General features: G+C 32.4%; 1 protein-coding gene across 2 annotated transcripts; it reads right to left on the bottom strand.

The window, feature by feature from the left end:
- On the bottom strand, positions 1–23,335 carry LOC132732103 (organic anion transporter 3-like). Of its 2 annotated transcripts, none has more exons than XM_060718467.1 (8): positions 23,105–23,335; positions 20,190–20,386; positions 19,644–19,743; positions 18,913–19,043; positions 18,324–18,523; positions 17,225–17,683; positions 930–1,064; positions 1–193 (listed from the first exon to the last, which is right to left on the bottom strand). In XM_060718467.1, exons 1-8 carry the CDS (start codon positions 23,235–23,237, stop codon positions 97–99), a joined length of 1,452 nt encoding a protein of 483 aa, XP_060574450.1. In that variant the 5' UTR covers positions 23,238–23,335; the 3' UTR covers positions 1–96. The 2 variants fall into 2 exon arrangements, with proteins under 2 accessions (XP_060574450.1, XP_060574449.1); XM_060718466.1 differs by lacking the exon at positions 23,105–23,335 and adding an exon at positions 21,364–21,634 and having other exon boundaries at positions 4–193.
- Positions 23,336–27,274: the final 3,939 nt, after the last annotated feature.

Genomic DNA, 27,274 nt, shown 5'->3' with positions numbered 1-27,274 from the left:
ATCTGTGCCATCCGGGTCACCCTATTCACAAACCAACGCTCTACCTGTTGAGCTAAACGGGGCGATGCAAAATATTATATATATTCATTTGCTTAACTATCTATTACCTGCTGTGTATGTTAATCCTGTAGCGACAGCCAACCCTACAGCGGCAATGATATGACCAATGATAGCTGTCCATTTACGTCCTATCCTGAAACAAGGTGAACACGGGAAAATTAGTTCAAATACATCCGTCATAAGTTAATCATATTTCAAAATTAATCATCTGTTATCGTAAGTTCTCTTAATATATCTTTATATATTCTTACCAACCCTTCAGTGGGTAGTAGCAGGAACTTATTTTACCCTCTATGAGACCAGTTGAGGCCAAGATTACCCCGGATATCCGTGCTGTCTGATTATAGTCTGTACATTTCGCTTTTCTGTCGCATTAATTGTGAAGCTTTCCCTAAAAAACGAGTTTCTTGTCCAGATTGACAGATGGGCACATCCTTTTAAAGTATTCAGTGGTGTAAGGAAAAATATTAGACCGACAGTCAAAATGAAATATTTGTATCTCGCGCAGTCCGACTTTACACTTTACAGAGTGTCAGCAGCATATATTCAGTCTGTTGCAAACTATATGCTGCAAAACAATATTGTAATATAAAACAGCACAGTGTGTTTTGTTAAATTTTGAAATATATGCGTAAAAAGCAGTAATCTGGTTGGCTTAGTGCTTTTCTCCAGCTTTCTTAGTTCGTCTACTAATACGGGAACATGTGTGTGTGTACCTGGCTAGAAACCTCGAATTGGTCCTTGACATTTTGCAAGCTTATCATTGGATAGCTTCCCCTCAAATAAAAAATCTACGTCTGTGTCGAGATTAATTCCTAATAAATATATAATAATATATGATATACCTACTTAGGATTTTGATGACTTACCTGGCTAGACACAAGTACTCTATAAAGGCTGAAAAATATTCAACTGCGGCACTCAGAAAGAAGTTGAGATATCGGTCACCATAGAGATCTGATGACGTCATATACAAACCAAAGTACACAAAACTGTCACAAATCCTGAAAAAAATTAGCTAAAACTTGTTTCACATGTATAATATATATAACAGGTGCTGCTTTATTCACGGTAAAATGTACTATTGAGATGTTTGGCAAATGGGACAGTTGATAAAATAAACTGCACATCGCCTGTAAATAGAATGCATGACTTGTGGTTACTTTTTATTGTTGGGACTTTTGTCGATAAACAAGATATACTGCACTAATATGATTTCCTCGGCTATTATGCTTTGCAATAGGCCTCTGACATAATCAAAGCGCTGAAAGCACTGATGTATTCGCTGCGCATTATAAATACATATGTGTCTTACTAAAAACGTTGCAATTGTAACGAATAAAGGAATATGGGCCACTGAATTACAGATTATTAATCTGATAGAGACATTATTTAACACTGGTTGTTGAATATTACATTGAAAGAGGGAAAGAAATAAGAATAAACTAAATGAGAACAACTTTATTACATTTTCTAAGTGGTACAATAAAATATACATCCAAAATATGAATGCATGCAGTACATTCATGACTAGATCCATAACATGATGAGAGAATTATGTTATAATGAATATATATACAGTAACAATACCTAGAATACTATATTGCTACATAAGCTTCAAATGTAATGACAGACAGATTACCTAGCTAAAGCATTTCAGTTTTGATGAAAAGTGAAACTTGGAACATGTTAATTTCATGAAATTTAAGAAGAAAATATAGGTATTTTTGTAAAATACTTTAATTTTAAAAATTTCTGAGATTAAAAAAATACAAAAAAGTACTTTTAATGGTTTGAGTATTATATTTTTAATTAGCCTGTAACAGTCAAAAATAAATTTTAAAAGTCTGTTATTTACTTTTTTGCAAAGAAACATTACAAATGGAATGGGAGCATGAGGAAATGGCTTTAATAATGCAAAACAAGCAAAATGGGACAATAAGAGAAAAGGATGGTTGTAATATCTAATCTTTTTTTACCTACTGTGACCTTATCATGCAAAAGACCAAATTAGTTTTAAGCGTTCTTGCACACAGTAAATGAGAATTTTTGACGTTTTCAAACTGAGTAGTTTAATATGACATTATTGAAATATGGATGATGGACAGACCAGGAATCTTTGACTGTCTGTAATAGCTGAGCTTTTGCAAATGTGAGCTAAAAAAATGAGAATACTGATGTCAAGGATGATTCAATAATATCCATATTAAAGAAAACACAGCTTTAAAACCAATTGCAATATTGATAAACAAGAGGGCCATGATGGCCCTGAAGTCGCTCACCTGTATAAAGGCCCCGTAGCGGGGCCAGTTAAAACCCGAGGGCTTTTATTTGAACAAACTTGGTAGACACCCATTAGAAGATGTTTCATGCTAAACATCTAAGGTCTAGCTGGTCAAGTTTTTTTTTACACATATAGTTAAAAACAATGACACACCTGGGGCTGGGCCAGTTTGGACCCAAGGGCTTTTATTTGAACAATCTTTGTAGACACTTACTAGAAAATGTTTCATGCTTAATATCTGAACTCTAGCTATTCAGATTTTTTGAAGAAGATTTTTAAGTTTTTGCTATACACATATAAGGAAAATCAATGACCCCCGGGGTGGGGCCAATTTTGACCCCAGGGCTTTTATTTGAACAAACTTTGTAGACACTTACTAGAAGATGTTCCATGCTTAATATCTAAACTCTAGCTATTTGGTTTTTTTCAAAGAAGATTTTTTAAGTTTTTTCTATACACATATAAGGAAAATCAATGACCCCAGGGCTTTTATTTGAACAAACTTGGTAGACTGTCTCACTAGAAGATGTTTCATGCCAAATATCTAAGCTCTAGCTCTTTGGGTTTTTTAGAAGAAGATATTTTAAGTTTTTTTCTTTTGGTTGCCATGGCAACCAGAGTTCTGCATGAAATTAAATTCTTTTAACAATTTTCAAAGGTGACCACCAAAGGAACATTCCTGTGAAGTTTGGATGAAATTGGCTTAGTGGTTTATGAGGAGATGTCATTTAAAGTAAAAGTTTTTGGATGGACGGACGGACGGACGACAAGCAATCACAAAAGCTCACCCTGTCACTTTCTGACAGGTGAGCTAAAAAGTAAACAATGTATATTATCTATGCCCCTCGTTAAAACATGATAGAAATATCCCCAGAACCTTTTTACTCACAATAATAATACATGTAATTATAACAGCATTAATAAGTACATCGCCTTATCTAATAGTCTGAATCTTACCCAATTTAATGTTGCATGACAAACATTCTATTATAAAGCTTTCAATATTTCAGTTACTTCATACATAATCAGTGTTCTTTTCTAATTAGAGCATATATACAGAACTTGCTAACATGAAAAACAAATTTGGTCACCATAAGTTTATCTCATGTATAAAATTGCAACTTGCTTGCAATTTAAGTAATTTTATTTTAAGATTCTTATGCTAGAAAGTATGGTGATTTCTCAATTTTAAGTCATTTGTTAAAAACATTTTCATAAATCGGAAACACACTCTATAAATGGCTTGGTACTTCATATCAATTGTGAAATTTCTTTTATTAAGAATATTACTTACTGATAAATGTTCACAAAATTGCAAATACAATGTAAATCTAAAAACAATGCTACATAATTAAGGTATTATCAAATTATATAATGATTAAGACAATGGATTGAAATGATAGAAAAACAAGCAAGTGTAAAATGAACATAAAAAATTATATACATGTAACACTATTGACCATAAGAAACAGTTAAGTCAAACAAATGTAATAGTTATTATGCATTTAAATTTGGGGTGTAGTGTCATGTTTCTTCGGAAATTGAAGTCAAAATAGTTCTCAGAAATCAAATATTTCTCTGACAAAGATAGAAATGTTATGAGCATGTAAAGCTCCCACAAACTTTCTTATATAACTCTAGTGCAATCACTGTTTGTGTTTACTTTGACTAGAATCAAAAATGATACCTTTGTTTACAGTTTGTGTCCACAATGATAATAGCATATAAATAAATATTATCTTGTCACTTGTGCCTGGTTATATAAAAAAAAGACAATTTCTAATAAAGGAATGTACAAGTTTGTTTTGTGTATGTTAAGAACAACTTAAGCATGTAAATAAAAAGTACTGGGAACATGGTATTTTAAAGGTAAATTATAAGTAGATTTCAACAATAATAAATGAATGATTTCAAAATAAAAAAAAAAAAAAAAATGGGTCAAAGACAGAAAAGGTCGGGTTGCATTTCTATACCAAATATCATGATGCTGTAATGTTTTGAAAAATATTTACCACTGACCATTAATGTGGAAAATTTAAATAAGTCAGTTAACAGGAAGTGGATGAGTGAAAGACTTGAAATCGAATCCCACAGTATAAGACCATGTGTCAATGCTGTTTGTCAAATATCAAGAGCCTGTGATAAGTAGTTGCTAAAAAATCTGTCACAAAAATTTCCTACCATTGACCATTAATGTTGAAAATTTAACGGTAAACGGGGCTTGCTGAGCGACATACCTGAAATCAAATCCGACGGTATGGGACCACGTCAATACTGTATACCAAATATCAAGAGGCTGAGATAAGTTGGTATGGAAGACAAAACTATGTAACTACGAACATTTGTTTACATAAATTCCATAAATAAGTTCAAGGTGGGGGGGGGGGTAATTCTGGAAATAGTCATGCTTGTCACACAACATATGTGTAATGATAAGAAATATAAACAAGAGGGCCATGATGGCCCAAAGTCGCTCACCTGTATATAGGCCCCCGGAGCGGGGCCAGTTTAAACCCCAGGGCTTTTATTTGAACAAACTTGGTTGACACCCATTAGAAGATGTTTCATGCTAAACATCTAAGGTCTAGCTTGTTGGGTTTTTTTAAAGAAGATTTTTTCAAGTTTTTTTCTTTACACATATAGTTAAAAACAATGACACACCTGGGGCAGGACCAGTTTTGATCCCAGGGCTTTAATTTGAACAGACTTTGTAGACACTTACTAGAAAATGTTTCATGCTTAATATCAGAACTCTAGCTATTCAGGTTTTTTCGAAGAAGATTTTTAAGTTTTTGCTATACACATATAAGGAAAATGAATGACCCCCGGGACGGGGCAATTTTGACCCCAGGGCTTTTATTTGAACAAACTTGGAAGACACTCACTAGAAGATGTTTCATGCTTAGTATCGAAACTCTAGCTATTTGATTTTTTCATCAAAAAAGATCTTTTAAGTTTTTGTTATATGCATATAAGGAAAATGAATGACCCCCGGGGCGGGGCCAATTTTGACCCCTGGGCTCTTATTTGAACGAACTTGGTAGACATCCATTAGAACAAATTTCATGCTAAATATCTTAGCTCTAGCTCTTTACATTCTTTAAAAGAATTTTTTTTAAGTTTTTATTATATGCATATAGGGAAAATCAATGACCCCCTGGGACGGGGCCAATTTTGACTACAGGGCTTTTATTTGAACAAACTTGGTAGACAACCATTAGAAGATCTTTCATGCTAAATATCTTAGCTCTAGCTCTTTGGGTTCTTTAAAAGAAGATTTTTTAAGTTTTCACTATATACATATAGGGAAAATCAATGACCCTCCAGGGCGGGGCCAATTTTAATTCTAGGAACAAAATTAGAACAAGTTTGGTTTTGGACCTATAGGTGATACCATAGACCAAATATCAAAGCTCTAGGCCATTTACTTTCAGACCAGAAGATTTTTCAAGTTTTCACTATATGTATGTAATGAGAATCAATGACCCCCGGCCATTATTTGAACAATCTTGATAGAGGTCTACTACACAATGTTTCATGCCAAATATCTAATCTGTAGCCTTTGCCAAATCAGAGAAGAAGATTTTTTTAGATTTTACTATATACATATCAGGAAAAACCTATGACCCACCAGGGCGGGGCCAATTTTGACACTAGGGACAAAATTTGAACAACTTTGGTAGAGGACCCATAGATGATACCATTATCCATATACCAAAAATCAAAGCTCTGGCCCATGTACTTTCAGGCAAGAAGAATTTTTAATTTTGTGTTTTTTGAAATCCTTTTCTGGCCCTATGACCTACATATGCAACAGACCAGAACCATTTGAACAACTTTGAAAGGGGCCCACCCAAGGATCATTTCTGTAAAGTTTGGTCGATGTGCAGTCATTGGTTTCAGAGGAGATGTTGTTTATGTTAAAAGTTGACGACGCACGACGACGGACACAGGGCCATCACAATAGCTCACCCTGAGCATTGCTCAGGTGAGCTAAAAAGTAAATTAAATTACTTATAATATTTCTTTAAAAAAAAGTTCAAAGGGATATTAACCTGAAAATATTGCTTTATGAGTAAATTATTAACCTAGTCACATAAGTTGTAATTGATGATAAGTAATATGTATTTGAAGTAAGAGGTAGATGCCTTTGAAACTAAAAAAGTCATAGTAAAAAATAATATTTTTCAAGTAAAAAAATCTAAGTTCATGGGGAGGTAATTCTTGCAATATTGGTGCTAGCGTTAACAACCTTGTCACATAACATTTGGTTAATGATAAGGAACATATATTTGAAATATGAAGTTGATCCCTTAAGAAATAAATAAGTAACAGTAAATAATAGCTGTCGGTAGGACAGCAACGCTCTACCATTCTAAGTGCTTGATAGAAAAAGAGCCTTGGTAATGTTAAATATTAACAAAAGGGCCAAATTTTCCTTTAAATCCATGTTACTGTTATAGGCCTTGAGGAGAGTCCTATTATGCTCTCAAAGAAGAGTATAAAATTTCAACTTGTTCCTAGCCAGATGTCAATAGTATATGAAAATATCTGAGGTGGTATGCAAACTTTAATTAAATAACATAAAATCTAAGTCAGAAAAGGGGCATAATTCTGTCAAAATGCTTGATCCAGTTATCTCCTCCTGTTTACAGGTTGGGTCATGATGGTGAACAAGTGTGCAAAGTTTCAAAGCCATATATCAATAGACTTTGATATTTGAGATATTACAAAAACTTTAACATAAGTTATTACACCTACGCTGACACAGACGCCGACAACAACACTGACGCACTGGTGACTACAACAGCTCTACTTTTTCTTATCGAATAGTCGAGCTAAAAATAAGTTTTTTAGGAAAATTCTATCTTCAAGAGGAGATAAATTAGAAAATATTGGTGCTAGAGTAAAGAACCTTGTCACATAAGATGTGGTTGATGATAAGGAACATATATTTGAAGTATGAAGTTGATCCCTTAAGAAAAAAGAAGTAACGATAGAAAATAATATTTTTTTAGTAAAATTCTAAGTTCAAGGGGAGATAAATCTGAAAATCGGGTGCTAGAGTTATGAACCTTGTCACATAAGATGTGGTTGATGATATGGAAAACCATAACTTTAATCTGAATAAGGACGCGGACGCCGGGGCAAGTAGGACGGCTCTCCATATACTTTGTATAGTCTAGCTAAAAATGAAAAGTAAGAAAGTGTTTTATGCAGTAAACATTAATATAAATATAAAAGTGATATGGCACTTTTTGTACTAAGAAGCGAGGAATGATATTTTATCTTTTCTTGCATCCTAAATCTATAGTAAATGATATTTTACCGTACCTTTCTTGCCTATTAAATGTATGGTATTGTACCTAACAATATTGCTTTAGCAATGATGTTCCAGGGTTTTCACATGTTTGTTTACACAAAATATCCATACATATATCTAATTTCTATTATAATACATATATATGCATTAAACTTTATGCTTTAAACAAAAAATAGAACTTTTTACAACATTACCATTAGACAGGATTAATTTTGACCCCAGTGACACTACTGAAGTTTTCCAGATTGTACTATGTAAATGATAAGCAGACTGGAAATCTATACACCTGACAATCTATTTTCCTTTCTTCGAATTTTTCCATGAATATGTGACCATAAGGCTTGGAATTTTTTTAACAACATAGCAATATTCTGAGGTATCCAATGCATTTCTCTGCTTAACTTCAGCTAGAAACTTTTTAAAAGGAAGTTTTTCATATATTTCCAATACAATTTAGGTGAAACATGTAGGTCCACTGGCATTCAGGGCTTCCATTAAGATCCAAAATTTGGAAGTCAAAGACTGCAAAATGTCTTGACATTGGAAGTAACAAAATATTGGAAAAGAAGAAAAAAGCATTACATTTTGGAAGTCACAAGCCAAATTCAAGGAGTGAAATGACTCACAAACTTCCATTAATGGAAGCCCTGCCATTACTATGAAAATGGTAGCCTGATGTTCATTTACAAAAAGTGTTTATACCTTTATCATTCAAACAAAAAGTTTCTCCAAAAATTGTGTATTTCTCATCTAAACAAACAACTCGGCACATTTCAACATCTTACAGTTCACATATATTCGTCTTACATGTCCACAGAAATATATACAATGGATAGGAAGCTCAGAAAATAGTTGATAGTCAGATTCAGATCCACAGTGCGCTTCGGTGATAATCGTTTTTCCCACTAGCCCCCGATTCTCGCAGTCTCGTTAAACTTCGGCGATATCCATGAACTTTGGTTTTTTTTTTAGAAATATCTGTGTGGAAAAGTGTGTATGGTACGTTTTAACATAAATAACTATTGCTTCTTATGTAAGTAGAAAATGCTTCGTCTTTTTTTGTCAATGTTCCTCTTGGAATTGAATATGACGGTATTTTGGCTACTATTACCCAGGATGCATCAAATCTTGGAAAATCCCGAAACACATGATAACTTGCACTAGAACAACCCCAATAATACTGAATTGAACTGTATGGCGTCTAAGTTACTTCTCCATCTATATTAAGCTCCATGACATGTCCAATCAATCAGTAAATCAATAAGTTGATTGATCATTAGAACATTCAATCAACAATCATAAATCAGAGAATGAATCATCGAGTCAATGAAATCGAGGAAATCAACACTCTGAAATTAAACAAATTACATCAACATAAAAATAGAGTTAAATCAATTTCCTTTGTCTGAAATGCATAATTATCATTTAAATAAAAACCTCCAAATTTATGGTCAATTACAATAAACCCATTCACACTTTCTATATGATCTACGTAAATAACCGAGGTACATGTATATCAAGTGAAAAAATACGAGTTACTTCCCTTATCTTCGAGTAAATTTGATATCTCTTATGCTTAAACAAAACCGCTAGTTTGTTCTGATTAAATGTCCGCTTTTAAAATGTATTACACCAATAGCAAACGTTGGATCTTAGCTTCATCACAGTATATTCTTCAACACATCTTTTGACTCCACAAAGTATTCAAATGAACAGTTAACCCTACCACATGTCAGACCATTTTACATACAATTTATACAGTGAGAAAACAACCGGTTATCTTTATTCCTAAAACTACTGATAAGAAAAGCCTCTCGTCTGCTAGTTCTGAAAGTGTTTATCGGTGTATTAAATATTTACAACACATTGAACAGCTTACTTAACCTGTAGGTATATTAACTTATAATATAGCTATATATGCTTTCTATTGGCCGCCACAATCATAAGTTCATTTAATGAAGTTATTATAAAATACATCATAATCATAAATAAATTCTAAACTCACCAGTTCGTGGAATTGAATGTACCAATAAAAGCCTTATCTTCTTCAAACACGCATAATGTATACTGTCAAACTCTCTCTCTCTGCTGTAACTTCTGCAAAATATAATAAACACAATGTGCAAAGTGATATGAATAAATTGTGAGATTAAGTAAACAGAGAGCTAGATTAACGGATTCTTCTGAAAACAATTCTTAAAGGTTCCAAATCACGAAAACTGATGACATTTCAAATCAGACCACACTCGTTACTTTTGTTTATTTTGAACTAAAATAACTTAATTATAAGGTTGAATGAATTTGACCTTTTTAAAAACTCTTTTTCATTGGTGGATTTTTAATTTATTGCATTACGTAGGCAGTAAACAACTTTCTATTGGTTTGCCTATATTTTTGGCGGTAAACTTTTTTGTCTCTTGCGCTACTGCCTTTTTGGTTCATTCTGTAGTTTCGTTTGACCAAGAAGATCACATGTTGAAAATTCTATTTTACACAAATTTAATGAAAGTGTATTTTCACCAGGAATTGTTCCACATATGTTGGTATTTTAATTTGATTTTATGGGACTGGTGTATTATTCATTCAGGATTTTATAGTGCATTTACCAAGAGGGAGTTTTCGTATTCAGTAAATAATATTTCCGTTGAATACGAAATAAACTTTATTTCCAAAAGGTACTTCGTGCCGCGTTAAGCTGTTTGTATTTTGCGGAACTTACATGGCGTACCAGGAACTTGCGAGAAGAAAAAATATTACTTCTAGAGGTAAAAGAGTGGACTATAAATTGTTAAATGACGGATTCGGAGATGAAGACAGGGGAACCTTCTGGACAGAGGAACACATGGAAGATATTAAAATTGTTTTCCGAGAAACTACACAAAGCGACCTTGTTGCCAACTTCGCTTCCGCTAAAAATGTCAGTTTTCACGAGGATGATGAATTTTCTGGGATACAGATTTGAATAGGAAAAAGGTCGTCAGACTGATTCTGGGTATCATTCAGATGAAGAAGGAAGCTGAGCCGCCTTACAACAAGAAGAACGCGGTTCTTAAGGCAACAGTTATCCGAAGCAGACGTATTTGAGAAAACAAAATTGAAACAGAAGAAACAGGACCGTTAAAAATTAGAGGTGATGATCGTACGAGGTAATCAATTTGTATTCTAGTAAAAAACCAGTTATTTGATGATTCAAGTTGAAAAATGTAGATATTGAGGCATGTTACGCTTAATACTTGAGAAAAAACACAGATCTACGAGAGCGAAAGCAAAGTCGAAAATTAGTTAAAATTTGGTTTGGATATTTTTTCTCATTCAGTTCAGACACTTGCAGTGATGAAAGTTTGAATAAAGATATTCAAAGAATATGAAGAAAAAGGTGTTCTAATTTGTAAGTTCATCAGAGATTCTGATGTTTGATACTTTTCATTATTCGCAGAATAAAATTAGGCTCTGTATTTTGGCTAAGGCTGGGGATAAGTAGTCAAGTAGACAACAATATCCTCAATCCAGTTCTAAATTTGAATATATGTCACTAGCTCAATTACATTTTGACAAATTAGAATGGAATTTGTTTGTTGCAGGCGTGAATTAGAAATATTTCATCCCGTCTATGGCAAGCTTCTGAACTAAGGCTAGACTTGAGTTATTAAGAAGAAAACTTATGTATCTTTTGTTCTTCCTATGACTTGTAGTTGTAAGAATTTGTATGCAGCTGTTTTAAGAGAGATTGAACTAGCCATCTTAAATGGGGAGATTCGTATCAATATGTTTTTGAATCGGCAATTTTATCTTAGTCATGTTGAGAGTAATGTTAATAAAAAATCAATGAATGCTTCTTTCATAAGACTGAAAAAAGTGATCAGATACTAGTGTTACTTACAGAAAGAGTTGGTTCTGTAGTCAATTTCAAAGAAATAAATGTCAGCAAAAAGCGCCTCATATTACTGTTGTTAAGGGCTTGCAAAAGATTATCTCAACATATCTGTCATCGTGTTGGATAAAAGATAAGGTCAAGTTGGAACATCCAGAATGTTCAGTCATCACCGATTCCACAAAATTGACTGTGGATAGAATTATGATCATCTTAAAAAAAATGTGACAATTAATTGAAAATGTTGTTAGAATCTATTCTTTTCCAAAATTTTGTAAAACACAGGGGTTAATAATATTGGTTGATTCAGCAAAACAGTTATTGAAAATACTATTTGTAAACATTCAGTTAAATGTAACATTTTGTAATGGCTCACTAAAAAGATTTGATGTTTATTTATGATAAAGTTTTTATTCATGAGAAGGTATGCCAATCTGGTCTTTTATAATATATGAAGGTTGCAAAATTCAGGTTAATGATAAAATCCAATACTGAATTTATGAGACGTATGTTAGGGTACGGATTATATAGGGATTTGTTAGTTTGTTGATCTTTTTGAAAAATGGTTTTCCGATTAGGCTTTATTGCATAAAGGTTTCCATTTTGATCATTTGGATTCTTGGAAGTACAAGAATCAATTCTGGCTGCTAATGAATTATCCAAATGATATTAATAATTATTTAGGTAAAGAAAGTTGCTGATTCATGTATTATTAGGCCCTTTTAAGAAAAATCCCTTTTACTTAAATGAGTTAAAAATTCTTTCCTTGAATTCAGTTTCAAAAAAGGATACTGAAAGAAAGAAGCGATCTATTTAGATTTTAAGTATGCCCAAAGGTCAGGCTGGAAGATTTTATTAATAAAGATTGTTATTTGGAGTGTGAACGTGTTGATTTAGTTTTCCTCGAATTGATGATTTTTGTTCATTTAATAAACAATCAAAAGAGTCAAGGTTTGTCTTTTGTTTCAAAAAGGATTTGAGGAAAAGGCTTATAGACAAATCAGTATTTGTCCTAGCAACTTATAATCTGGCTGGCTTTTTGTTGGAAAAAAACATATTTTTGTTTGACACTGTTCTTAACATGGGGCTTAGATCAGCTGTTGCAGATATGTCAAAGGCGTTACGAATGCATATCCTTATTATGTATAAGATAGGTTTTTGTATTCTCAAAATTATCTTGATGAAATATTTAGCAGGGCGAAACAAAAAATAATGTCCTTTTTGCATATGATTGTTTAGGACAAAGTCTTAGCTAAATGTTGGTTTTATTGAATCTTGCAATAAAGCTGCTACCACCTTCAGAAAGTAATGACCTTCTGGAGTGTTCTATTTAATACAATTCTATTGACAATGGAAGAAACACCGGAGCGTTTAATTGAATATCAAAAAATTTAAATTAAAGTATGGTTAATTAAAAACAGAAGGCAACGCTAAGCAGAAATACAGTCTCTATTGGTAAATTTAAATTTTTGTGGCTTCTTGGTGTGCGGTCAAGCAGAATTTATTATAAGTAGACTCATAAATTGGCTTAAAAGAATTGTATAATTATTCTTCCTCATGTTTATGTTATAATTTCCATCAGAAGTTAAAAAAAAGATTATTTATGGTGGCAGTAAATTTTTACAAGAATAATTAATCGAGTATGTCTAATTTATGATTATGAAAAATTGGTCAAGACCTGAATTGCAATTTTTTCGACGGATTCCTGTCTTACAGGCTTGTGGCGTTGGTTTTTTCAAAAAGGGAGAGTATTTTCACTCAAATTTCCCTGATAACCATACTAGGTCAAAATTACTCAATAGCTGTTCTCGATTACTTGGTATTATTCTGACCCTACCGGACTTTTTTTTTTTGGTCTCCTGAATTCAAAGGTAAGAAAATAATTGTAATTGTGATAATGAGGTTATTTGTTTCAGTTTTAAATTCTGGCAAAGCTAGATGCCCTATTTTTTGCAAGATGGTTTAAAGAGAATTTGTTTTTTTGACGGCCAAAGCTGAATGTGAGATAAGAGCTGTACATTTTTTTTATCTAGTTACGGACAATCGTATATCTGATTGCTTATCTCGTTGGTATCAAACACAAAAAATTTCAAGATGAATTTTTTTCGGTTAACAATCTGGTTTTTCATTTAGATCATTATGAGGTTTACAGCAAGATTTTGCTTTTGTAATGACTGGTAATTCTTTTTGTCTTTCTGGTTTTATTTGCAGATCTGCAATTGAAGACTCTCATACGGAAGCATGGAGAGGACATAGTCGATTTATTTTAATAAATCGTGTGGGAACAACTTATTTGTCGAAATATTTTTTTATTAATCTGTGGGAACAACATGTTTTGTGAGAAAAATCTTTTTTTATTCTGTGGGAACAACATATTTTGTGAGAAAAATCTTTTTTTATTCTGTGGGGAACAACATATTTTTGTGAGAAAAATCTTTTTTTATTCTGTGGGAACAACTTAATTTGAGTAAAAAAAAAATTTTATTCTGTGGAACAACATATTTTGTGAGAAAAATCTTTTTTTTTTCTGTGGGAACAACATATTTTGTTGAGAAAAATCCTTTTTTATTCTGTGGGAACAACATATTTTTGTGAGAAAAATCTTTTTATTCTGTGGGAACAACATATTTTGTGAGAAAAATCTTTTTTTATTCTGTGGGAACAACATATTTTTGTGAGAAAAATCTTTTTTATATTCTGTGGGAACAACTTCATTTGAGTAAAAAAAAATTTTTATTCCGTGGGAACAACTTATTTTGTGAGAAAAATCTTTTTTTATTCTGTGGGAACAACTTAATTTGAGTAAAAAAAAAAAATTATTCTGTGGGAACAACATATTTTGTGAGAAAAATCTTTTTTTTACTCTGTGGGAACAAACTATTTTCTGCGATATTTTTTCAATATCTTGTTCCCTCAAGATAATAAGTTGTGCGAACAAATTAATTATGTTGTTCCCACAACATAATTCGACCAATCAAAATAGCGATTGCCACAAAGAGTGACTGCAAAGTTAAGTCCCTTTTTAAAAAGTCGCCATTTGCACACAATTCATACTTCAAACCCATTTCAAAATACTGTTTAATTAAAACATCTCTATCCATTTTTCTGACAACAAGATGCATGAATTTGATTGGTTGAATTATGTTGTGGGAACAACATAATTAATTTGTTCGCACAACTTATTATCTTGAGGGAACAAGATATTGAAAAAAATATAGCAGAAAATAGTTTGTTCCCACAGAATAAAAAAAAAAATTCTCACAAAATAAGTTGTTCCCACAGATTAAAAAAAATTTTTTCTCACAAAATATGTTGTTCCCACAGAATAAAAAAAGATTTTTCTCACAAAATATGTTGTTCCCACAGAATAAAAAAAGATTTTTCTCACAAAACATGTTGTTCCCACAGATTAATAAAAAATACTTCGACAAATAAGTTGTTCCCACAGATTATTAAAATAAATCGACTATGTCCTCTCCATGCTTCCGTACTCTCAAGACAGATTTAAAACTGTCTAATATTTCAGCATATGCAGAAAATAGTAGAAAAAATTTAAAAATTCAATGGGAATCATTTATATTATTTTGTTTGTATTTCAATTTCTGTTATTTACCTGCTTCAACTGAAACAATTCAGTTATATTCCCAATTTCTTAGTAGATCTTTTAAATCTGTGGCTAGTATTCGAAATTATTTAAGTGGTGTAAGAACTGTTCATCAGTTATTGGGTTTTAATTTGAATGAAAAAATTTTGAAAAAATCATCTATGACATACACTCTATAAAACACTAATTTAAACCAAATGCAACTCAAAATAATACTGACCAACTATCAATAATCCATATTTCCAATAAATTAAGAACACTTTTGAACTTCCTTTACAAAACAAAGCCGCTTAAACATAGACAAAACTAGTGAATATTGCGGGAAAAACAAGGGAAACAACTTCAAACAACAAAAAAAATATATCAAGACACCTGAATTATCAACACTGTTACACATCATGAAAATCCAAATAAGATATTTCAAAACAGATTACATTAAGTTCAAATAATATTGGTAAGTTTTCTGTACCTACTTTTTAGAAAATTTTTGATGCGATCAGCTTTCACATACAAATATAGCGTCGAAAAACTTTGTTTTGGTACGAACTACTTCCTTACGCAAAGTTCACGCGAATGAATACTAATGGATATTTTTTACTGATTATATCCTGAAAACATGCAAATAATATACGATAGAAATAACACAATCAAAAATGAACTACTGACAATTCAAAATCTTATCACTTGTGTGTGACAAGAAAATCTGTGTAGAACTACTTTGCGTTGTTCGGTACACATTCTTCTATTGAAATCCCGCAAATTGTGATAGAACTGTATTCACTGCTAACGCAGCGAATACAAAAAACGATATATTGGAACTACTTTCAGTTACATGGTAAAATGGCGGCCTTTGTGGTGAAAGTGATAATGTATTGTTTCTTTTATACAGTGGGAGAAAGAACAATAGTGATACTTTGAAATTGTTAACAGTCAATTTGCCTTCTAAATCAGACATAGATAAAATTTGCAGAAGTTGTAGGAGAACGTTTCTTTCTCGCGAACGAACACTGCCTTAAAACCAGTGTATTCGTGCTCTACGTACGAGGCCTCTTATCGGAAATATACGGGAATACCCGATGTTTTACGATTAACACTGCACGAAGACCTTGATTTAATATAATCATGTGAACAAATTAAACTGACCTTTATTGCTGAACCACATTAACATTAATTTATTGAAACTCGTTCAGAATAAAAAAATATTCCATATACATTTCTTTTTCTTTAAAAAATTATAAACTTTGCATGAACTCTTTTTATTAATGACTTCCTGAAATTACAACGCATATTAGATCGTGTCTGGTAATTACATTTGCACTAGCACTTATAGGATAATTATATGATTTGACACACACGAAAGTACATATAGAATACTGTTAAGCTATGTAATTATGAATTACATAATTATATGAAGTATTAAAAAAAATTAATTATACTGCCCAAAGGCTTATCTCTGTCAACTATAACAGTAAGTGCCAATACATCTAATATGTTGCCTCCACTTTATATCATGTTCGAATCCCGACAGGGGATTTGGATTCTTTCATGTGAGGAAGTTATCCAGCTTACTTACGGAACGTCGGTGGTTCTACTCAGGTGCCCGTTCGTGCCTGAAATAATGCGCAGAAGGGCACCTTAGGTCTTCCTCCACCAGTAAAGCTGGAACGTCGCAATATGACCTATACTGTGTCGGTGTGACGTAAACCCCAATCAATCAAACAAACAAACAAAGAAACTCTTACAATGTTACAATGTAGAAAGACGCTAAAATATTATTTTAATATTCTTGTAAAACATGGAAAAAGTGTTTGCGATGTTGGGAGGGGAAGGGTTGGGGAAACGATTCACAAAATGTTAACAAAGGGTAATGCATATTCCAGATGGGAGAGAGGGTAACATTATTCTAGCTTTCCAGAGTGAGGCATGGGTGAAATTGTGCATGATTTATCTACAATACGTGAGTAAATGTTCAAACCTTAATGTAATGTTACATTTCAAGAGCGGGAGGGGGAAGATGGTATCATGCTCCCACCCCATCACCAATTGATTTGCCCATGTACATAGAGTTTTAAACTTACTTACCATGAATACCACATGATCATTGACACTATCAAGATACGTTTATGCCTGAAGATATCAAAAATCGTGTATTTTTGTACTTTCAAATCGTTATCTTGACTGACCTCGTCTACTACTTCCGGTTCTGAATCTGAGCGTTCAAAACCATTCTGACGTACCAGAGGACCACGCGCGGCTTGAGCGTTACTATTGATCTGGTTCAAAGCAGTTTGATGATTATCAGCGATATTATGTTCATCAATATCTGCAGTCAAAGGTCCAAGTGCTGTTTGTTCTTTTTCACTGTTATAGTCAGTCATAATCACAAGTTTACTATCAGCATCAAGGAGGCCTCCCCATCCAATCTTCTCCATTACTTCTGTATAGTCTTTACCGTTCCATTTACATGCATTTTTGATAATTTCCTTTGCCCTACCAATCTGACCATTTGCTATGACCCAGCGCAGTGACTCGTCGGTAAACCTGACAACAGTCAAAATGGAATATTGCTCAATAAAAGCTATGAAGGACATGAAGACCATCAACAAATATGTACTAGTTTCTACAAATATTTAAAAGCTAATCGTGTATATATCAACTAACGTTTTGACCTGTGAGCCTATGTACTTTAACCTGAAACTTTCTTGCGATAACAGAAAGTCGACTTGTTTAGATACTGTGCATGCATATATTTCAAACAGAAGACAGATTTAATTTATTATGGTTCGATTTGACGAAATTTAAAGCACATTTGTTTTCATTTCCCTTGTTTCCTTTTTCGTTTTGAGAAACCAGCGTAATAGCCAAGGTGGACCTCGGTTATGCAGAATACACCGTTACAGATGTGCTCGCTTCATTATTAAAAACCATACATTGTCATCAGATAGCGTGCCATTTGCCTACATGTCAGAAATAATTGATTTTTTTTTACATTAAAACATCATATTTTCACTGAAGTCAATAAATGTGATTGTTCCTCGATACGTGAGCCAAGAATATTTCCGAAAAAAGTCAATCAGACTAAAACCAGCTCCCAATTAACGCTACGCATTATGCATTTATGCAAGAAACACTGAACTTTATTCAGATTGCAAAAACAAGTAAAGATTAACGAGTTACAAACCACCACTGGAATATGGACCAGGCGCTACACATAGCATAGGTGATTTGAAGATATTTCCATGGAAAATTGCGAAGAGCGTAGGCTATTGGAGACATTAAACATATCGATGAAGTCCAACATAGTAGGGCTAAAACTTCACAGTAATGACGGATCTCTGCTGGGAGAGTTTCTAAAGAAAGCGTTGTACCAGCTAGAAGACCCTGTAATGTAGAAAACACGAGAACACCTTATGACTGATTTATTTGATTAGAAACTGTTAATTCATGAAGGTGGAATGTAAATGTAATTACTTCTTTACATGAAATAATTGGACTTGAAATGGTGATGTTATTGTGATAATCACTGTTCTAATTAAAGTAAATTTGTTATTTAATTCCTGCCTTTGATGCTATGAAAGAGATGAACATACTTACGTATGCTACCATAAAACCGGTTGGAACCAATTTGAATTTTAAGGGATTTTGAAACTAAATAACTTGAGCCACAAAAAGTATAGAGTCCTGTCGGACTTCACGGAAATGTTGGCGAGTGCTAATCACTTTTGGTACCATCAGGTTAAGGTTTAATCAATGCACATTAAGTGTTTTACCTGTTGACAGAATCCCGCCAAGAAGCGCAAAATCACAAAGACAACATAGTTTCCGCTAAATGCTGTTGCAAGAGAAACTCCAAAAACTGTCACGTGACCCATAACCATAATAGGTTTTCTTCCAAAGCGATCTGTGAATATGTTGTTTATAGTTTAACAATATTACATCTTAACTCATCTTCAGTCATATGTTGGTATGTTTTCATGATGCCAACTATTCTAAGATTTGTAAATAAGTAAAATAAAATAAGTAAAATAAGTAAATTAGAGAACACTAAGTGCACCTTTGTTTTTATTGTGAATATATTACGGACTGGTGGAAGACATGCTTAGAGCCATTTACTTGAAATCATATTGCAATGTTTATGACAGAATAGTTTTTTACATTAAAATATCCCTCAATAATAGTTTTGATAAAATCTGAGCATTTCAAGGAAACGATATAAACAAGAAAGTAACGATCAAAATGTGTCTGCCCAGGAATTAAACTCGACAGAATGTATGGTACATGTATATAAGAATTACAAGATAACATAACATTGTGTTAGCACGATATATTTTGGTTTGATTTTACGTTGCACCAACACAGTAGAGGTGATATGGCAACTTTCCAACTTAAGTGGAAGAGGAAGACCCCAGGTGCCACTCCGTGCATTATAACTAGAACTACCGACTTTCCGTAAGCTAGTTGGATAAAATATTTTATTATACAAAAAGATAAGTAAAGGTACCCGACAAAGTTGGAAATATGAAAGTTCCGATCATCATGCCGACGAGATACAGCACCTGTGTCAGTTCTCCGAGCTCTGCATTCTCACAAACGAAGTTCCACTGTAAATACAAACACACAAACTGTATCTCTTTCCTTGTAATAAATATCCTTATTGACCTTAAAATAACCTTATTTATGCTATTGATAAATGATGCTCGATTCATGCTTAGATACAACAGGGTATGTTCTGTTTTCTGCTCAAATAAAAATTGGAGATAGTTTGACAGGTCCGACAATTGACATATTTTATATAAAGTATAAGAAATGAATCTCACTTCCCCAACCTCTCCTTCTACAATACAGCTCCACACAAGCTTACCAAGAAGGTGGACTAGATACAAATACATTATACATTGTGAAATACACTTATGACAGATATGTGGCTTATTTCCATTTTTCATTGATCTCGCATAATATTAATCATTTTATTATTAAACATCTGGCATAATCTAATGACATGATTTCATATATTTTCCATCATTGCTATATTACAAAATGTTTTTACCTCAGTTACAAACGATTGATCAACCGGAGCGTCATACTCCCAACCATTATCGCATGGGCTTGATGATTTGAACACACCGTCTGACGTGTTTGTATACGTTACAATCATACACTGCTGATATTCCTTATGTATATCTGTTATATTGTTTACCATAGAGTCATTATTAGAGGGTCTGCATTGGAAGTCAGGTCTATGTCCTTGAAAGAAATGATCACAACAGTTAAAGCTAGTAGCATTTAACTTATTTTGATTTTCACCTGTTCACTTACTAGATACCCTTGGATGTGCATAATTACGCTTTAAATCACAAATGATGAATGTTTAGCAGACTTTCTAATGATAGAACCACCCGTTATAGCCGAGGTCAGGAATGTGAGTGAAGAAGAGAGAGAGAAAGTGAGAGTCGCTATACCAAGAATTGGAAACTTATTACAATAATGACATACTAAACTGTTTTGATTTGTTTGCTTTGTTTGCACGTAAATCAGACAACGAATGCGTTGCTTTTTAATTTCTGGCATTTTACGACAATCTCATTATTTATGCGTTCACACGTCAAGGTTGCAGACGATCTTTTTATAAATTCTGCAACGTTATCACGACCAGTACTATTTTGATTAATACTGGCTTCAAATTAGGCTGCTTATAGCATGCGCTATTTTCAATGGTAGTCTTACTAAAAAATCTAGTATCATTAATCAATTCACTAATCTATAAATACGATGTATTAATCGCTTTAAAAGCAGCAAATGGATTAAGTCCTATTTCTTTACACTGGCACATCCCAAAAGGACTCAAGGTCCTCCAAGTATGACCAACATAATTCTTTTTTTTTTAGGCTCCTTAAGTCAATAACACTGTATTTCTAAAAAGACTAATCTAAACATATGTTTCTTCTAAAAACGTTTAAACATCCAAAGTTTTACACTTGGAATACTTCAAGAAAAATCTTTGTTAACTTCTGACAGCTCTTTAAACACTTTAAGACATAGTATTGCGTCATAAAGTGACAAAGTGTTGCAAAGGCACTGTATTGCATACCAAACATTGATATCGAAATATGATTTATATCAGTTGTTAATTAGATCAATCAGACAGAGATAGCCTTTTCTCGTGAGGAAAATGATTATATCATCATGGAAACATTTAACAATTTTATATTCTGTAAACTTACCTATAAATACAATATTAAGCCCTTGAAAAGCCCATGCTATCAGTGATAATAGATACGATCCCATTTGTTTACACTGATATTTCCCTAACGGACCCAATGTCCTCCAGATATGATCAACGTTAGTATTCCTCATTATTTATTTTATTTATTTTACTTTAGGTTCCAATGAAAGTTAACATTGTACAATATAAGTAATACAGCTCAGTCTTCAGATTGCTTTTTATCTATCACTTTGATGAGATAAGTAATAATTGTATACATTTAAACTTTATTATAATCTTGATGCAACAGTCCACAATGACCCCTTTGAAACATGTAGGTGAATATTAAAACAATTTATCATAGTATCCTACATGTGATATACAACGCAACGTTTTGCAAATCTTTTTGTTTATAACAATGCTATCAATATCATTCTTGCATATCAGACAGTTTTATCTACTATTCACACAGGTGCTAGAATAATAATATCTTTATTTTCAATGGAAATTTATATCATTACAGCCGTAACTATTTTCTTACAACAGCGTATGAAATTGCAACTTCATTCATAACGGTTAAATGACGTCATCCTAATTAAGCGTGCCATTGTACAGCACGCGACTCATCTGGCACCCCCATGCCAGATGAAATTTCCGGCATGGGTAAAACACACAGAAACGCCAGTCTGATATGCAAGAAAATCCTGTCTTACACCCGTGTAAGACAGATCGAGTGCCTTAAATGAAGTCATTCCCGAGTGCCTTTTATGACTAAATCGCGTTCTTAGAATGACTATATATTGCCGTTATGAATGAGGTTGTATTAGTTATTGTAATTCCTTGATATGTAATATCGGACACCGACTGTCGTCACACACAGGAAAACCTAGCTCTCAGGTTACTGAGTTAACTCCTTAAACAGTTACATCCGAGCAAGATAATCCGATCTGTACCGGTTGCCGCTGTAAGGTCCATATATTATTATATATCATTATTATAAATAGATTATAAAGATTGCAGACTTAACGCAAAAGGCGAATATGGAAAGTATTATGAATAATGACATAATCTTTAAAATATTGTTAGTTTGGACTGAACATGTATATTTCGAAACGCTTTCACATGCAGTAGTTCTAGTAAGATAGGGCCTATTTGAACTTTTTCTGCAAATGCTAAACCTGATCTTAGGTTTCAAGCAGGTTGTCTGAGTACGACAATAAAATAAACAGCATGATTTGAAATGTAAGGCCCCGTGTTCACAAAGACAAGAACAGGGTCAGGACGAAATGACTAAAATTGCTCGTTTTTTGACACAATTGAAATTTTTATTAAATAGTGCATAAAATAAAGCTGATTTGCACAACATAAATAAATAAATTAAAAATTGAAAAAAAGCAAAAAAAAAAAAACAAAAAAAAAAAAAAAACCAAACAAAAAAAAATCGGATCAAAATAAGGATTGATTTTAGGATGAAAATTAATATTTGAATCAAATGTAAAATGCCACTGTCTTAAAATAACAATAAATGTAAGCTAAAATTTTATGGATATGCTATTTCAAGTCCTGTTTAATCAAGTTTATAATAAATGTTTATGAGGATAAACAATGGGAAATATTTGAGTTTTTAAATTTTATATTGATCCTTATACATCTAGGTAGACGGGGCCTGGTTATTATCTATAATCAAAGTTAATCACCTTTTGAACTATAAATTAAGTGATTTGATATAATTTAATTTGTTCTATATTCTCTTCACTTACCTATAAATACAATATTAAGCCCTTGAAAAGCCCATGCTATCAGCGATAATAGATACGACCCCATTTGTTTACACTGATATTTCCCTAACGGACCCAAAGTCCTCCAAATATGATCAACGTTAGTGTTCCTCATTATTGATTTTACTTTGGGTTCTTTTCTTCTTCGTCAGTGTTGGGTCCCGTATTAAGCAAATGGTAAATGCATCTGAATTATATTATTTCTGTCTTTTTATATGTTAATTAATACAACACCGCTTTATCACAAAACAAGATCGTTTGGAGCAAGGTCATTTCGTGATTTAATTTTAATATCAATAATGAGTTGCATTGACATATATTTCAGCATGATTCATTTAACTTACGCATTAGAAATAAAAGGTTATAAAGCTATTCCTGACACTAAAGTTTATGAACATTTAAAAACAGTAAAACTATGTTGCTTTCACAAATTTCTTGTCGTTTCTTGAAAGATTTGTAAGAAAAAGATATGTGCGTAATTTAATAAAAATTAATTTTGTACAAAAATACTCTGCTGCTACGTTAATATCACTACTAAACGCTGACTCTTTCACGTTTCAATGAGACCCCTCGACACTTTTGGATTAGAGCCATTGTCCAAAAGCTGCAAAAGGTAAACTCTGTTTCTAAAAATATCCGATTTCAAACAACATGCTTATTTTTCAAATATCGAAGAAAACTATGTCATATAGAACATTTTTCGTTTTGGATGCAATTTCGTTACGAATTACCTCAACATGATGTTGCTAGAATTTTTACCAAATATCCACTTGTGTCTTTTTGTTAACCAGGAGACACATATTGTGTGATTTTTCTAACATGAGCTCAAATTAATGTTGACCCACTTAATCTTGCATGAAACAATGTGCCTACCACCCCTTTGGCTCTACACAACAGTTCAGAGAGCGTAGAGCCAACGGGAATGTTAGGATCATATGCACGATAAAGTGGACATGAATTTACTTTATAGTAAAGAAAAATCTCCAAAGATGTATCTCAACGTAACAGAAAACACGCAAGTTAATATTTGGTACAAGTTTTGGCAACGTCATTTTGGATATTTCATATCGATATTGCATTCAAAATAATGCATAGCAATCTTATCCTTCGATTTTTCAAAAACAAGCATACTTTCTTGAAAAAAAAGAGGTATTTAGAAACAGTGTTTACCTTTTCCTCATCTTTGTTTTGATCGATTGTTCTACAGCAGAAGCGTCGAAGTATCTCATTTGAACAGATCATCAAAATGTGAAAGAACAGCCGCTTAGTAGATGTGTTCCAGATTCCAGATATTCTGTAATCATTTTAATCACAATATAAACAATAATTTAATAATTCACAGCAAATATAGCTGTACACACTTTAAACACTTTGTTAATCCAACTTTTTTATGATAAAATTTATATATTTAGCATTATATAACCCTCCGTTGTTTCTCTCTGTGCCTAAATGATGTGCAAATGTAGTTTTAATACATTTTTAAATCGTCATTTAATAATTTGCTCAATGACATTCTCCCCTCAAAGTGAAAAATAAATGTTATCCCACGGTTTCTTCTAGAAATCATGTTACTGTGTGCTTTCGTTTGTTTTTCATGTTTGAGAAATCATGAATTGACAAAAGTTTCGTGGATAGAATGTGCATATCAGCGTGTAATTTAATGGCGCTTATATTTTGTCACGTGACTAGTTACCATTGTGTGATATTTACAGAGAAATTTGGACAAAATGGCGTTTAAATATGTGAATTATTATAGACTATATAACAAATCTAAAATCATGTCAATATTTTCATACAAAATACTGCGTGTTTGTTTTTTCTTGCCTTCTAATGTACTCCGTAAAGAACGTGTTTAAATCAGGTTTTGCACAAAAAATGCCCGCTTAGAGTGTATAAAGCTTAATATCTAATGAAAAAACTATTGTTTGGATATTAAAAAGAACACTTCCAAAATGATTGTATGAAATGAAAATGCAATAAATTGCGTTTAAGCGAGTGGCGCATGCACAAAGGCATTGCTAAACGGATAAAACACTAAAAATAGCAAAAATAATATGTTGCTTTGGAACATTTTATTCTGTTAACGTTCATTTTTCATATGTGTTAAATAACAGAGACATTGTATGTTACAACTTTTTTCGGAAATCAACCATATATTATTGGAACCAATTTAAAATTACTGTTGATAATTTCCATAAAAATATTTCATAGGATATAGATTTATACCCTTTAAATATTTACTGTTAAAAATTATTCTTTTGTATGAATTAACGGTAGGAGTACTAACGAAATAATGATGGTGAAAAAACGAAGGTCAAATGATGAATAGCCGAAAGTACGATAATACAATTTTTAATCTTGATATAATATCGTGTTTTCACCATCGTACGTTCAACCTACCTTTCACCATCGTGGTTTCAATGTTCCGTTATTCCGACTTTTCATCATTGTACTTTCTACTTTTAATCATCTTATTTTCGACTTTTCACCATCGTGGTTTCGTTATTTTGACTTTTCATCATCGTAATTTTTTGTACTTTTGTCCAGTCTTTAGTACTGAGAACAAAAATTCTGTATAGTTATATATAATCATTAAAGTACTATTCTTTTTATTTCACTTCTTTTGTCTGGGATTTTTGGAGCACTGGCTTCTATTCTAGAGGGTTATGAATTAACTATTATTGGGATGCTATAGATAGTATATACATAAATTATTTAACACAGTACGTCTAATGAAAATTTCAATGGATTCATATGCCTCATTATGTCTTAGTTATATGAATCTATACGTATACGATGTTAAGTACATTAATAAAAAACGAAATGGCCGACATTTTTTAACATTACATTTACATCGGCATTTATCATTCGCTCATTGACAATTTATTCAATTGTACGGATGTATAATTACGAAATGTAAACTATTGGTTCAGTCGAATTATTCAATTTTCTGATTTCCTATGTTTTACAGTATATCTATATTTTGGCAAGCTATATATACGCTCATATATATGCTGCCTAGTCTATCTCGATGTATGCATGAATACATTATGTAACCGTGTCAAGCTTCAAGCGTGCAGGTGAATATTCACAAGTTAAAACATATTAAAACACATTGTATTCATGAAAATGAATCGTAAGATTTCAGCATTTTCTGATAGTTTTCGGAATATTTCGTTACTTTCCGTGATCCGATGATCTTTTACGAATAGAATTAGTGTCAATATAACCAACAGCCAGTAAAAATATATGTCCAAAAACAAAACTCAATAAAGACCAAAGCGATTTTGATAAAATATACAATGGGAATATGCAGCTGTTTTATACATAATTTACGGAAGCCTGTTAGTGTCATATAAAGTTAAAACTGGGCATTTCAATATTTGAACCTTTATCTTTGCACTTGTTTGTTTATGATTAAGGTATTTTATATTAAGGTTAGTTTTATGATCATTGATAAAGACGAGGATGAAGCTGACAACGAGTCAAGTAAAATTAATCTTACAGGTAGTCGTATACCGCGGGTATGAAATGGTTTTCAGATCGTGGTTGTATAATAGGAAGAAAAGATTGATATTATGATCCTCATTTAAAAAAAACAACTGTAAAGTAATGTTTTAAAAAATATACACTGTCGCTGATTTTAATGCATTTGTGTCTGATTTGACTAATCTTTAGGTATTCGGTCTGATCAGTGTCTTTCAAATAGAATGCAATTTGAAAGACAAATATGACTGGATAACGTACACTTTACTAAACTGAAGCTGAAGAAAGCATCAATTATCATAAAGTGTATAAGTCTAATTTGAAAAATTTTTAGTCCCCAAAAACTGAAAACTTTATTAATGATATAACTATAACACTTTTCTTATTCGATTTTTGCTTAAAACAGAGCTTCGACATGTTTGTTCTACAAAGGAGCAATGGACTTTGGTCGCCCGTTTTTCAGCTATATTCAGGTATATCTATCTAGGATTATGCTGAAAAATTTAAAAATTGAAATAAAAAGCTGAAACTTTGTATTTCTGTAGAAGATTACTGTGTTGTGAAGGGTTGAAATAGAAAGTAGTAAAATATTTGTTCTTTTGTAATATCTATTGTCAATATATCATTACATATTGACCGACCCTCGTAGTAATACGGAAGGCCTTT

Source organism: Ruditapes philippinarum, unplaced genomic scaffold (assembly GCF_026571515.1).
Source record: "Ruditapes philippinarum isolate M1 unplaced genomic scaffold, ASM2657151v2 ctg1436_1_1_1_1, whole genome shotgun sequence".
NCBI lineage: Eukaryota > Metazoa > Mollusca > Bivalvia > Venerida > Veneridae > Ruditapes > Ruditapes philippinarum.
The sequence above is the reverse complement of the archived record's forward strand: the minus strand, read 5'-3'. Positions and strand labels throughout refer to the sequence as shown.